Raw genomic sequence first — 15,014 nt, 5'->3', positions numbered from 1 at the left:
AATGGCCAAATTATTGGTTTAATTCTGTTGTTTTATTAGCAACTCACTCACCATTTTAAAGAGGCAAATCCCTAACAGGGAAATTGTAAGTTATAAAGCAGCCCAAGTCCATGGCTTCCTCCAGGTCTAGAGAGCTTCCCACCCAAAATACAAAAACAGAGAGGGGGTGAGGCTGAACTCACACCAGGCAGCTCATTGGCCACTGAGTGCAGCACCTTGCATCAGCTGGAGCCCCCAGCAGTGTGACTCCTGCAACAGAATGAGCCCCCACCCCTCCTCCAGACATCCCGAATGTCCATGCTGTTGTCCATGTAACACAATGACTCCATCATTATCAGTAACATGGTTAATGTGGACTCCCGTCAGCTGGGGATGGAGTGGCCAGCCTCAGCCTCATGTAACCCATTGTTTCCAAAGGGCTGCAGGCTGCAGAAGCCCCCAAGCTCTCAGGCCAGCTGTGGCTTCTTTGCTGAGATGGAGATATAGCCAAGAAAGCAGCCTGAAAAGTAAGAAGGACAGAAAATCAAGGCAAAGAGGGTGGGTGAACCAGGCCATACACGTCGGCCATGCAGCAGCAGCCCATCTTTCCCGAGGGATGGACTGAGGGCTTGGCTACTCCCCTGACCATAAATGGCTTGGCCAGGGTTCTCTTGGAGCCACCTCTCAGCCTGCCTCTGCAGCTTTGTCAGTTAACTGTTCCTACAAATGAAAGACACAAGCCAATAAAGCCAGTGAGAAAGGAGCTTACCAAAGGCAGTGTACGAAGAAGGTTCCTGGGAGACTGTCAGAAATGGTGAGTGAAAGCTGGCATCTCTTCTCGATCGAACTTTCATTTCTTACTATAAAAAACCTCCAAATTCAATTAAATGTACAATGAAGTAAAGGGACTTTATTTTAAATTATTTTCCTATATGCAAAATACCAATAATTTTTTAAACTTCTCACCTAATATTTGCTGATCTTGTCTTTCATTTTGGTATTAAGGTTTGTTTTTAAACCCCCACATACAAGAGTACAGAGTAGATGTTTCACCTATGTTCCCTTTCTAGTTGAAGCAATGGATCTAATCAACGATTTTATCTGTCTTACTTGTTTAATCTGGCTTTTTGTTCCATCATCAGCAACATGGATGGTCATCATTGATCAGAAATTTTCCATCTTTCTTGTTTACTTGTGATAAATATTTCGTTGTGAGTCAATCAAATGAAGTTTGCTAAGTTAGAAGAGAAAACAAGAGGGTTCTGTGATTTACTAAAGAATTATGGAAACAGCCTAGGTGTCCATCAGTGGATGAATGGATAAAGGGACTGTGGTTTATATGTGTATATACAACTGAATATTAGCTTTAGAATAGGAGGAGACCCTGCCATTTGCCATGTTTGTCCTTTTTGGACCTGGAGAACATTATGCTAAGTGAAATAAGCCAGACACAAAAAGAAGAATATTGTGTAATCTCACTTTCTTGTGGAATCTTTTTTTTTTTTTTTTTTTTTTTACAAAAAGCATTATTAAAAGGAGTAGAGCTCAGTCTTTGGAGTTAGGAAGATCTGTGATCTAACCTGATCTCTACCACTTAAAAGCTGGTGAGCAAAAACCTATCTTGGTCTCAGTTTCCACAGGTATAATACAGGAATAATAGTGCTTCCTTCATGGGGAGGTTGTGAGTATGGGGTCTTATACCCAGCACACCTTCAATAGCAGTAAGTTTTTATCCTGTCTCTTCCTCCTTCCTCTTACAAATTGCAAACTTATAATGAAGGATGTTCAGCCACTGAGATCCCAAAATGCCTTCAGAATCATTGTGTAGATACTGCATAGTGCTCAGACTAGCAGTAAGCAATAATTGCATTGTATCCAATTCTAGTACTTTGATTATCGCTAACTCATGCTTGCAATTCCATTCCACAAGAACTTTCCTATCCTTAGCTCTGTGCTGGCCAGGCCATAAAGAATATGCTACCACGTGATCCCTAAAACACAGAGGGTGTTTTACAGTTTGGGATAAAGGAGCTGCCACAGATGACATTACGGTATTCCCTTGTGAAGTGGGCAAGGCAAGTTAATAGTATCCCATTTTGAGAATGGGAAAACTGAGCCTTGGAGAATAGATTTGTTGTGAGAAAATGGAGACCAGAGGGTTTGAGTGACTTATCCAAGACTACACAGCTCCTAAGTGGCTAAGTCTGGGCTCGAATTTAGATCAGGTGGCTCCAAGCTCAGGGTTGCATCACCCCACTCAGCTGTGTCTCTGAAGGGCACTGCATCAGATTCTTCTCCACCCTAATTTGTGCGATGTTTTTCTCTCCATGAGAGCACTGTACTGTGTTTCTACAAAATATGAGTGTCTTTCTGAAATTGGCCAAAATCTCCGTCATCCAAATGTTGATAAACAACACATGCAATGGCCCACTTGTTGCTGCACCCCCTCTTCTACTGTCCTCCCAAAGGAAGCTTTGTCTTAGGGCTGCTGACATCAGTCCTCAGTGCCCACTGATGAGATAAGGCTCTGGGCAGCTGCATTCAGTGCAGCGACCATCCAGTGTCCTTGCAGCACGTGTTGGTCTGGTGCTAGCGTGAAGAGCAGTGGTTAGGTCCCTTGAGCAAGAGGACCCTGACCTAAGAGGCCCAGACGTCCCTGTGTTCCACTGTCATCCCAGAAGCAGAGGTGCACAGTGCTGTCAGCCTGGGTGCTCTGATTCATCCGCAGAGACTACTGGAGTTGCTTGGAAGCCTTGCAGAGTGGTGGAAAGAGGTTGTCACCGGGACACTCAGGTTCTGGTGACAGCTAAGTAGTTGTTTGGACTTGGGAAACCTGTTCAAATTCTTGAGGCTTGGTTTATTCTCTATAAAATGCGGGTGTCCTATTGCCAAGAGGGGGAGAAGTGAGCAGAGGCACCACTGAAACGTGCTAGTTGAGCAGGGCCACCTTGATTGAAGGACATAATATTTGGGGCAAAAGCTAGGGGGACTTACACATTCTAGGTGCTTAAAACACTTCTGGTTCACAAAAGATTTTCTTGTTCATTAACCCATCTGAATTCCAATCCATCAGTAAGTCAGCTGAAATAGGTGTTTTGTCAGTTTGCTTCTGTTGGGATGAGATCCTCTGTTACCATCTTTCGGGTTGGGGTTGAGTCACATAGACTGGGGCCCATTGGCTGGTCTATGTGGCTCCAACTGTTCTCATTTGTCCATGAGGTGATTTCTGATAAGTCCCTGGGTTTCAGTTTCCTCTGCTGGAAAATGAGGGTTTTGAGAGAGATGATCTTTCGGGTAATTCAGGTGTGAAACATGATTCTTTTGGATTCTTTAATGTTTCACAACTTTCCTATTGTTGGATAACATTTAATTTTAAAACTTAATAAATGCATTGTTTCTACAATGACAGAATCTGGTCTTGGGATGCTGGAAAGACGGGAAGCTGTGGTGTAGACCAAGCCCAGGGAAATATCTGGGGGTCAGGGAGACCGAGGCTGAAGGAGGGCCCAGCCAGGAGGTATTAATCCAGGGTGGCTGGACCCAAGGGGCTGAGAGTCCAGAAAGTGGGAACAAGACCACTTCCACCCAGGGAAAGAGGGGAAAATAGTTACACTGGCTGAGTCAGAACAGGTCCACCCATCATTCCAATCTAGGTAGGGAAAGGACTTGGTAAGGAGCAGCCTGGAAAGGCTAGAGTAACAGGGGCTGGAGACAGGGAGGAGAAAGGAGCCACCTGAGGCCCTGGGCAGGCTACTTGGTGCTCCACTGAGCCCACGATCTTTAAATTTGGACTCCATATTTGCGTGAGAGGTGAGACCATCTACTAAGTGAGGGGAGGAAAGAGAAGGGTTTGCTGTTCCCCTGTCCTCCTGGCCACTTCAGCTCCAGCAGCCTAGAACCTCTGCCTCAGTTGTAGCAAAAACAGAAGCCTTGCCTTTCCCAGGTAAGGATCAGGTGTTCTTGTTAGACCATGCCCTTTGGGGGTCTTACCTTCTACTCCAAGGAGAAAACACAAAATACTTCTAAATTCAACAGTTTTCTGTCTCAAAGGAGTTCTAGGGGGAATAAACATAATTTTAGCCTTTTGCTGAATTTCTAGTCGTGTGTTTGCTGCCCTTGTGAATGGGACCCCTCAGGCAATAGCCTTGCAGGCTGCCTCTTCATCTGATCCTGGTCGAGGACCTGGTTGGGGGCGGTGGCAAGACTGACTTGATGCTGAGGGAGGAACTCATGACAGGCTCCTTGCCTCCCCTTCCTTCTTTTGGGGCCAAGACTGTGCATGACGATGGGGGCTGGCTGAGTCTATAGGATCAATGATCTCTCGGAATCCACCAGGGTCAGTGAGTTTGAGGAAGTCAGGAGCTTGCTGACCATCCCTGGGAGCTTTAATGTTTACTTCTATCTTGCAGAGTTTTTCACTGAACTTCACCCTGCCAGCGAACACAGTAAGTACAGCAGCCCCCATTCACCAGGCAACGCAGAGAAGACCAGTGCAGAATTTACAGTAGGTCTCCAGAACTCACATAAACCCCTCACACACAGTGATAAGTTACACAGACTTTCTTTTTTTTTTTTTTTTTTTTTTTTGAGACAAGGTCTTGCTCTGTCACCCAGGCTGGAGTGCAGTGGCATGATCTCAACTCACTGCAACTTCCACCTCCTGAGTTCAAGCGATTCTCCTGCCTCAGCCTCCTGAGTAGCTGGGATTACAGGTGTGCAGCACCATATCCGGCTAATTTTTGCACTTTTTAGTAGAGACAGGGTTTTGCCATGTTGGCCAGGCTGGTCTCAAACTCCTGACCTCAGGTGATCCGCCCACCTCAGCCTCCCAAAGTGCTGGGATTATAGGTGTGAGCCACTGTGCCCGGCCATTTACATAAACTTTCAAAACGCACTGAGGAATAGTTGAGAGATGCTGAGAGAATTTATTTCCATTATAAAACTTATAAATACACATTTTGAAAAGGAAAATAGGAAAACAACAACAACAATAAAACACCTAAACTCTCATCAGCAGAAAACTGGTGTAACCCTTCCTGTCCTGTTTGGCGTTACATAAATTTTGACTTTTGTTGCCTTTGTACTATTGTTTTCTTACTCTACATATAATTTTATATCTAAATGTTTTCCACTAGTCTTTATAACCATAACTGTTATATGGTTAATCACATAATCATGTGATCATATTATGATCGCATAATATTTTTTCAAGTTAATTATTTCTTCAGTTGATTAACTATCATTAGGAATAACTTTGTGATACATGGCATTTTGTGATATCTGCATTTAAGATAATTTCCTTGTATGTATTCTAAAATGGGAATGATTGGGTCAACAAGAATGAACATTTTATGGCTCTTGATTATGGCATTTAGTTGCAAGTCAAAATTGAGGTTTTCAATTGTCGATGTTAGAGTTTCAATCCACAGCTGATCCTCCGTCTTCTGTTTGCACATTGCATATAGATAACACTAAGAGCCAAGGTTGTTATCTGATCAGTAACACTACTATGGTTGAGCAAGGCATTTTTCTGGCCCAGTTTTTTAGTGGGCTTGGCTGTGCCACATTTTTCTGATAAGTTGTCTGGTTATTCAAAGAGAATGAACTGAATCTTACTCGTAAGAGGACTCCTAAGCCAGTGCTCATTTTACTGAAACATGGGGGCATAGTTCTAGAGAGTAGCATAAAGTTAGAACATTGTGACTTATTGCTGGACCTGTGGTGCCCACCACTGTCTGCCCAGACCTCTGTGAACTGAATACATTGGCACCTGCTCCCGCCTCTGGTGGGGGGCATTTCTGAACCTCCCCAACTTGCTCTGCTTCCCTGCTTCAGCTTCTGCCTGTTGGCTTCAGGCAAATTCCCTAATTCTTCCTCTTTTTCCTGTCAAAACCTTTTCCTTCAATCACTGCTGGAACTTTCCCCTGGCTGTTGGAACCCAGCAGGTCCATAGACACTCCAGGTTCTGTGTTATCTTGGCCCATCACATCAAGAGAATGCAGAGAAGCAAGAAGCCATTTCTTGGGGAGTGGGGGTGAATGGGGTGGAAGAGGGCCCTTATGTGGCCAGTCATCACCCTTTGGAGTACTCTCTTGGCTAACAGCTCATTTCTCTGAGAACTGTCTCTTCACCCCTTTGATCCCGTGTAGAGCAACCAACCATCTTGCTTTGCCTGGTGTTGTCTGTTTTTAGCACTGAAAGTCCTGGGCAGCTCTCTGGACAATGTGGATGGTAGGTAATCCTGCCTGGAAGTCACATTTCTACTGCATAACCCTTCCACTTCAGTGCAGCTGGGTAGCCTGGGAATGCCAGTGCCCTGGAAAGTGGGACAGAGGTGGGCACCTGGATCCCTCTCTGTGGGGAGTTTGGAACAGGGCTCCCTGCTGGCCAGTCCCTGCTGAGGACTGAAATGCCAGGTTCAGTCTATTTGTCAGTTCAGTCCATACTGAACTGTCAAGTATGAAAAATGGGACTAAGACACTGCATTAGGCCATGGAGGCCATGTAGCACAGTGGTTAAGAGCATGGATCCCAGAGCCAGACCGCCCGGGGTGTGTCACCTAGGGCTGTGTGACCTTACACAAGTTACTTCACTTCTCTGTGCCTTGCTCCTCTCATCTGTAAAATGAGATCGTCATAGTCCCATTACTATTCACTGGCAGTTGTATAGAATAAATAAGTCAATATGGGAAAAATTCTTGAACAACCTGGCACATCCTAAGTGCTCCATGGCATTAGCTGGTACAATTAGCAGGAGTTTATGAGGGCAGAAAAATCCATCTGGAGAGAAAGAGAGAAGCAAACATCAGAGAACAGTACAGGCAGAAGGCCATGCTGCTCTGGAGCGAAGGAGAAAGGAGGGTGCCTTCGGTTCACACAAGTTCCCCGTTCCGAGGTCCAGTCCCTGGAAAAACCAGCTTCCCACCTGTCCTTGGGCTCCATGGGACACTCCCATATTCTTAGAGTTAACACCTTCCTTTTTTTTTTTTTTTTTTTTTTAGTGAAAGCCACCCTAAGTGTATTTCTGTACTCTGAAGACAGGAAGTCTTACCTGAAACAATGGCTGATTCTTCCTACTACCCTTAGAATCAGAGCAACTTAGGGAAATGCAGGATTAAAGTAGTGTGGGGGTGGGGGTGGGGGAGATTGTGATTAGGTCAAAGGACAACCATTTAAGTACCCAGTTTCAGTGCCTGGTCATCAAAACCTTCTTTTGATGGGAGCTCTCTGGGAAAGAGGTCTGGGCTTGGAAGTCAAACATCCAAGTTCAGATTAGAGTTATGATTATCTGTGAAACCTTGGACAAGTCCCATAACTTCTCTGAGATCTATTACATTTTTTTTTGTAAAATGGAGTTAATAATTGTCAAAAGTCCAAGCCCCAGGACTCCAATATACTTGATGAGATTGCTGAGAGTATTAAATAAATAACAGATCTGGACAGAGCTTTGCAAAGTGTAAAGGGCTGACAAGAGTTCATAGTTCTGTTCCTCATTCAATCCTCCTAATAACCCTAGAGGCAGCTACTACTATCCCTGTAGATATTGTGTAGATAGAGACATGCAACCCCTTAGCTTGTAAATTGAGAAATGGCTGTTCTATGGCAGGCAGTGTGAGCCCAGGACCTGTGCTCTTAATCCCACAGCATACCACTTAGTGTAGTTTACATAGTTTCTCATGCAGAACTTTATTCCTTTAGATTTCCTAATCAAGGTAAACTCTTGCCTGAAATATCTTATAAATGAGTGAAATCCAGTAACTCATTGGACCAATAACTCAGTGGACCAGAAACATGTAATGCATTCATTTCATGTAGAATTATCCCCAGGAGCATGGATATTTGACAACTTCTGCCATTTGTTTCATCACATACTTGAAAACAAGCAAGGCTTCCTTAAAGAGCCTTGCTTCCACCAGTATTTATATGTGTTTCCCTTCTAGCAATGGGGACAAGTAGGCCCAAAGTGTGCCAGGTGTGCTGACTAGGGACAGGAGGAAGCCCTTCTGAGTTGTAAAATGTGGTACATCCACAGGGTGAATAATGAAGACATTGCCTGAATTTCCTAATTCTTTTCTCCTTGTAGCCAAATTTTATTCCAATTCTTACCTGGGAAGCAATCAAGTTAGGTTCTGTTTGGTAGTTGTTAACAGAAAGTTTAGCAAAGGGATCAACTTTAGGCTTTATAGCCTAACCTTTGGCAGATTGTCTTGTATAATGTATATTCTATAGATTTTTGTTCTTTTACAATCTATGTTCTTTTTCCATACAGACGTCCTCTCCTGTCACAGGTGGGAAAGAAACGGTAACTATATCACTTAAATTTATAAAATGGGGATAATAATAATGCTCCATCCATCTTGAGCATTTGTTTTGAGCTTTAAAGTTTGATAGGTGAACTGTCACTAAGCACAGAATCTGGCTCAACAATTATTCTTGACCAGCTCCGCTCAAAAGTGAGGGAGAACATGCAAAATCACAGATGGATTTCACAAAGGGTTGAGCAAAAGAAGCCAGACACAAAGAGTGCATATCTTATATTTGCATCTATATTATGCTGAAAAACAGACAAAACTACTCTATGGCAATAGATTTCAGAATAGTGGTCACGCACAAGGAGGCTGGAAGGGATTTGAGGGGGATCCTGAGATACTGCTGATGTTCTGTTTCTTGATCTGGGTGTTGGTCTTATGCGTGTATTCCTCATGTGAAAAGTCATCCACTTATATATTTGTGATTCATATACTTTTATTATTCTTCAATAAAATCAATTCCCCCCTAAAGTGAAGTGAAGGTGAATCCATTATTAAATAACAGTTGCACTTTTATAGGGTTTCTGCAGATTATCTTCAATATTTCCAGATAGTCTGCAAATCTGAAAACTTATGTAACTAAAAGCATGACTATTTCCACTCCGATCAAAGCAAAATGGGAATTTGAAAATTAATAGGTTAATGCATTTATTGCAAATAAATTTTTTTTGAAAGGCTAAATGTCACTTTTTTATTTATTTATTTTTATTATGCTTTAAGTTCTAGGGTACATGTGCACAACGTGCAGGTTTGTTACATATGTATACATGTGCCACGTTGGTGTGCTGCACCCATTAACTCATCATTTACATTAGGTGCAAATAAATTTTTTTAATTCATATTAAAATAGTGTGGTATGGCCGGGCACGGTGGCTCAAGCCTGTAATCCCAGCACTTTGGGAGGCCAAGGCGGGCAGATCATGAGGTCAGGAGTTAGAGACCAGCCTGGCCAACATAGTGAAACCCCATCTCTACTAAAAATACAAAAATTAGCTGGGTGTGGTGGCATGCACCTGTAGTCCCAGCTACTCAGGAGGCTGAGGGAGAAGAATCGTTTGAATCCAGGAGGCGGAGGTTGCAGTGACCCGAGACTGTGCCATTGCACTCCAGCCTGGGCAACAGAGCAAGACTCCATCTCAAACAAAAAAAAAAGTGTGGTGTATAATAAAAGCTTTTATTTTTAGCCAAACAGGTGAAAATGACATCTAATTGTTGCTCTGAATTGTATCTCAGCTTTTCCTACATTGAAGAGACATTTGTATTTCTGTTCTAAAGAATACCTGTTCATATCCTTTGCCCATTTTTCTACTTGATCATTACTCTTTCCAACAGATTTAAACTGTGTAAATTAAGTCCTATGAAAGTAAGTCATTTGTCATGTGTGTTACAAACATTTTTGCACAGTATTTCATTACCCTTTTGATTTTGTATATGACGTTTATGATCCATGCAGATTTTTTGTTTTATTTTTATTCTATTGAATTTTTCCTTTATTATTGAAGACTCTGGGCTTCCTCTGACCCTGTGTTTTTCATTCTGTGCCAGGACTGTGGGCCCTCTCTTGGATTAGCGGCGGGCATACCATTGCTGGTGGCCACAGCCCTGCTGGTGGCTTTACTATTTACTTTGATTCACCGAAGAAGAAGCAGCATTGAGGCCATGGAGGTGATTACTAGCTTCTTTGGGTCCAGATGTATAGGCAGCCACCAGTATTTCAGTGAACTGGCTTTTGGACTAAGGGTGTCAGAATTCAGGGCCCATGTCTATTTCCTGAGGACAGGATGCTGGAAGTTTCTGGGCCATAATTTCCACTGCAGACATGACATTAGGCACCAGACAGAGCCGATTTGTCATAAAACCTTCAGGTCAGTTGAGGAATTCCTGACAAAGATGGTATTTGGGGTAACAAAAAGTAGCAGTGGAGAGGGATGTCTGTTGCCATGGCAAACACATGTCTGTACAGTGGGTGTGCTTTCTAAAGTTGAGAAACAAAAGCGCACAAGCTTCACAAAGAAAGGATGGAGATAACGTTAAGAAAGATAGGAGATGAAGAGGGGCTGAGGTGTCCATGATAGACACCATGATAGAATCACAAGGGAATCTATATCCTCCCCATCCAATCCACCCCTCCAATGCCAGACTGTTCTGGGGACTATGCTTAGAATTCAAAGGCCACCTAGACCCATATCCAACAAGGTTCCATGGTTATGACACAACTGTGTCATGTGGACTCTGGGTTCTAATTCTATTCTCTATTTATTGACATTTGAGGTTGTTATCATATGGGTAAACATTAATTAAGAGATTGAAAATTGAGGTTCTAAACCTGACTCTGCCACTTTATGATTTATATGATCCTGGACAAGTGACTTAACATTTAATATGTCTTGGTTAGTTCAACTCCAAAATAGGAGTCATAGAAACTACCCTCCCTATTTTAAGAGGTAGGGAAAGTTATAAGGATGAAATGAGATAATGGATGATGAACATTTTTACATGTAAAGATGTGTTGACAAGCTGTAAATTTTAAACACATCAAGAAGTATTGTGGTTAGTGGTGGTATTGTTTAAGTAATAGTTTCTCAACCTCCAGTGCACTTTAAAATTATTTAGGAAGCTCAAAATTTCCAATCACCAAAGCCAATTAAATCAGAATTTCTGGATGACAAAGCTGTGGCACTGATCTTGAAAAAACAAAAACAATTTTTAAATTATAATTTCAAACATATACTAAAGTAGAGAGGATAGTATAATGAACCCAATTATTAACTCATGGCCAATATTGTTTCATCTCTACTCTCACCCTGGATTATTTTTGATAACTCACAATGATATTTCTTGGCTTAGGTATGGGTTTGGTTTGGTTTGAGGGGTGATGTTATTAGATGCCTCTGTGCTTCTTTTGTTTGTTTTAATGTACACTCAGATTTAAAAACCACTGATTTTAATCATAGTTACGGTCAAATGCTATAACCCTTCACTTCTTCTTCTTTCTTTCTTTTATTATTATATTTTTTCCAATTTAGGAAAGTGACAGACCATGTGAAATTTCAGAAATTGACGACAATCCCAAGATATCTGAGGTAAGAACTCTTGGTTATACTCTCTATATACCATTCACACAGTAAACAAGCTAAGTGTTTGAAAGCCTTTCACCAAAAGAAGCACAGTATGAGCACATGTAGAAAAGAGATGACCAAGAGGAAGCTCAAGCACAAAGGAGGTTCTCAGTGCATTTTTATTGGCTGAACAGAAATTCAAGCTCCCTTTAATATTAGACAATCAATTTAATATAATTTATTTTACTGACAAACTAAAATGGAAAACTCATGTGACCATCTCAATAGGGGAAGAAAGTTCAAAAAAACTTAACAGTGATATGAACTCTCAGCAAATTAAAAATAGAATGGGAACTTCCTTGACTTGAAAGATGTCTTTTTCAAAAAATTACAGCTAACATCATACCTAACAGCAAAATGTTGAAAGCATTCTCTTTAGATCAGAATTAAAACAAGGATCTTCACTAACACCACTTCTATTCAATATTATACTTTAGATCCTAGTCAATGAAGTAGGATTTTTAAAAATTAGAAAGTATAGGTCCAGTGCAGTGGCTCACGCCTGTAATCCCAGCATTTTGGGAGGCTGAGGCGGGTGAATTATCTGAGGTCAGGAGTTTGAGACCAGCCTGGCCAATATGGTGAAACCCCATGTCTACTAAAAATACAAAAAATTAGCTGGGTGTGGTGGCGGTCATCTGTAATCCCAGCTACTCGGGAGGCTGAGGGAAGAGAATCGCTTGAACCCGGGAGGTGGAGGTTGCAGTGAGCTGAGATTGCACCATTGCACTCCAGCCAGGTGACAAGAGCAAGACTCCATCTCAAAAAAAAAATTAGAAAGTGTAACACTGAAAAGGAAGAAACCAAATTGTCATTATTTGCAGATGGTATGATTGTCGACATAGAAAAGCTAAATCTGGCTGGGTGCGGTGGCTCACGCCTGTAATCTCAGCACTTTGGGAGGCCAAGGCAGGTGGATCACCTGAGGTCAGGAGTTCTAGACCAGCCTGGCCAACATGGTAAACCCCATCTCTACTAAAAACACAAAAGTTAGCCAGGTGTGGTGGCAGGTGCCTGTAATCCCAGCTACTTGGTGGGGGGCTGAAGCAGGAGAATCACTTGAACCTGGGAGGCGGAGGTTGCAGTGAGCCAAGATCACACCATCACACTCCAGCCTGGGGGACAAGAGCGAGACTTCATCTAAAAAAAAAAAAAAGAAAAAAGAAAAAAGAAAGAAAGGAAGAAAGAAAGAAAGAAAAGAAAAGCTAAATCTACAGAAAAATTACTTGAATTAACAAGAAATTTTAACAAGTTTACTGGATACAAAAATCAATATATAAAAGTAATTTACACTTTCAACATCAACAACAATTAGAAAAAGTGATTTTAAAAATTACCATTTGTGATGGTAATTGGTATTAAAATATGTAGAATGCTATGGAATAAATCTAACAAAAATATGTAATACCTTTATGGAAAATAATAAAACTTTGGTTAAAAAACCCATTAAATAATACCTAAATAATGGGGGTTACATACCATGCTCCTGGATAGAAAGTGTTAATAACATAACGATGTCAAACAATGTTGATCTATATAACAGATGTAATTTCAATATAAATCCCAATCAATTTTTTTCATGGAACTTAATGAGGTTCTTCTAAAATCTATATGAAATAAAGTAGAAAAAGAGTTAAAAAGACACAACAAACAGGTAGAACAAACAGAAAACAAATAGCAAGATGGTAGATTTAAACCCAACCATATCAATGATCACATTAAATGTAAATGGTCTAGATACCCGAATTAACAGGAAGAGATTTCACATTGGCTATAAAAACAAGGTCCAATCATATGATGCCTACAAAACTCACTTTAAATATAAATACACAATAGATTAAGTTAAAAGACAAAAAATGAGAAACTTTGTTAACAATAAACAAAAGATAGTTGAGTGGCCTGAAAGCTCTCCCAAAGCAGTAAGCTCAGGTAATTCCCAAAACAAAAGCTCCTCATTTGTTTTCTGTCTCTCCAGGACCATTGTCCCTCCTTGCCTGTTGTCTAGTGTCTTGAAAACTATTGCTTCAAATGTTGCGTCTGATTTTGGTTATTTCAGGTGGGAGGGTCAATGTGGTTGCTTTTAGTCCATCTTGTATGGAAGAATTCTCTGCTGTAGTTTTTAAAAAACCTATTTGTTTCCTTAAGAATCCTAGGAGATCACCCACACATGAGAAGAATACGATGGGAGCACAAGAGGCCCACATATATGTGAAGACTGTAGCAGGAAGTGAGGAACCTGTGCATGACCGTTACCGTCCTACTATAGAAATGGAAAGAAGGAGGGGATTGTGGTGGCTTGTGCCCAGACTGAGCCTGGAATGATGCAGCTCAGTCAAGGAGCAGACCTGGCACTGGAACAGGGCTGAAAACCCAGGGTTTTGTACTTGGAGAGGAGAGATGCCAAGCTGCTTCTTAATCAATCCAAATTTCATTTACAGCTCTGGAACACTTTGGGGCTGATTTGTCTCTTTAGGGGACATCCCCAACATGGTTAATTCCAACTCTCAGATCTTGTGCTTTAGTTAGTACATGTGACTCACCAGATGCGGTCCTTAGATCCTATTCCTGCTCCCAGTGGGAATTTGCTTTTCTTTGTCATTTTGGGAAAGGGGCTTGGTTTCTGAGTGTCTTGCCTTCTCATCTCTTTTTTTCATATCCTTTTTCTCAAAAAACCCATCAGATCTGACTTTCATGGAAGTGTTGCTGAGGTCAGCCTGGTGCAAGTTGGGATACAAATGAAACTTATGCAGGATGTGTGAGAGGAAGCAGTTAATTGTTTCTGAATATCTCAGGGTAGGAATCATGTGGAGCCACACATTCCCTGACCACAGGGAAGCACCTGGCTCAATCATGTCACACAGCAGTGGAAAGAATATGGACTCTTAAGTCACACCTACCACTGAGCAGCTGTACGACTTTGGAGAAGTTGTTTAACATTTCAAGCCTCAGTTTTTGCTTTTTTAAAGGAGGGGAACTATTTGCCTCATGTCATAATTGAAAAGATTAAATAAGAAATAAAGGGAAGTGTCTGCTACTTAGTCGCCAGTCAAAATGTTAGTTCTCTCTCTCTACCACCTTCCTCCTACCTCTTCCCATATTGCTTGCCTGATAAAATAGCTAATCACCAGCATTTGTTTCCCATAGTCACAGGGCCACACAAGGGAACATTTAGGACAAACTTTCTCCATGGCCTATGATCCAAATTGTTATCTAAAGATGATTCTAGGTGTTGCTGGTAGTATGTGAATCTTCCAATCTAGGTGTGATCATGTCCTCATATGAATCAGGAAAAGGCAGGTTCTTACAAGTTCCAAATTCCAAATACAGAGACTGGTGGTGTTACATTTAACCTTAAAGATGTTAATGTTGATGGAAATTCATGTTTCATATTAAAACAACACTTTGTCTTTACAATGAAACATTTTGCTTAATTTTTAAAGTAAGACATTATGATACCTCTGATGGCAGTTCCTCAAATAACTTTAACTTTTGTGCTTTAGGGATAGTTGTTAAAGTTACAACTTCTTTCATTTTATTTTTTAAAGGCTTCAGATTAAACAAGAGCCCTTAAGCCCACGCATAGCATTGCCGCTTCAGCTTGCTGAGGA

The 15,014-nt window shown here is 41.5% G+C and overlaps 1 protein-coding gene across 7 annotated transcripts; it reads left to right on the top strand.

The window, feature by feature from the left end:
- The first annotated feature begins 392 nt into the window (after nt 1-392).
- OPALIN (oligodendrocytic myelin paranodal and inner loop protein) lies at nt 393-14,440 on the top strand. Of its 7 annotated transcripts, none has more exons than XM_063817618.1 (7): nt 400-793; nt 4,389-4,424; nt 6,172-6,210; nt 8,248-8,280; nt 9,833-9,952; nt 11,314-11,370; nt 13,552-14,440. In XM_063817618.1, exons 3-7 carry the CDS (start codon nt 6,202-6,204, stop codon nt 13,726-13,728), a joined length of 396 nt encoding a protein of 131 aa, XP_063673688.1. In that variant the 5' UTR covers nt 400-793; nt 4,389-4,424; nt 6,172-6,201; the 3' UTR covers nt 13,729-14,440.
- Nucleotides 14,441-15,014: the final 574 nt, after the last annotated feature.

This window comes from Pan troglodytes, chromosome 8, assembly GCF_028858775.2.
Source record: "Pan troglodytes isolate AG18354 chromosome 8, NHGRI_mPanTro3-v2.0_pri, whole genome shotgun sequence".
Classification (NCBI taxonomy): domain Eukaryota; kingdom Metazoa; phylum Chordata; class Mammalia; order Primates; family Hominidae; genus Pan; species Pan troglodytes.
The sequence above is the reverse complement of the archived record's forward strand: the minus strand, read 5'-3'. Positions and strand labels throughout refer to the sequence as shown.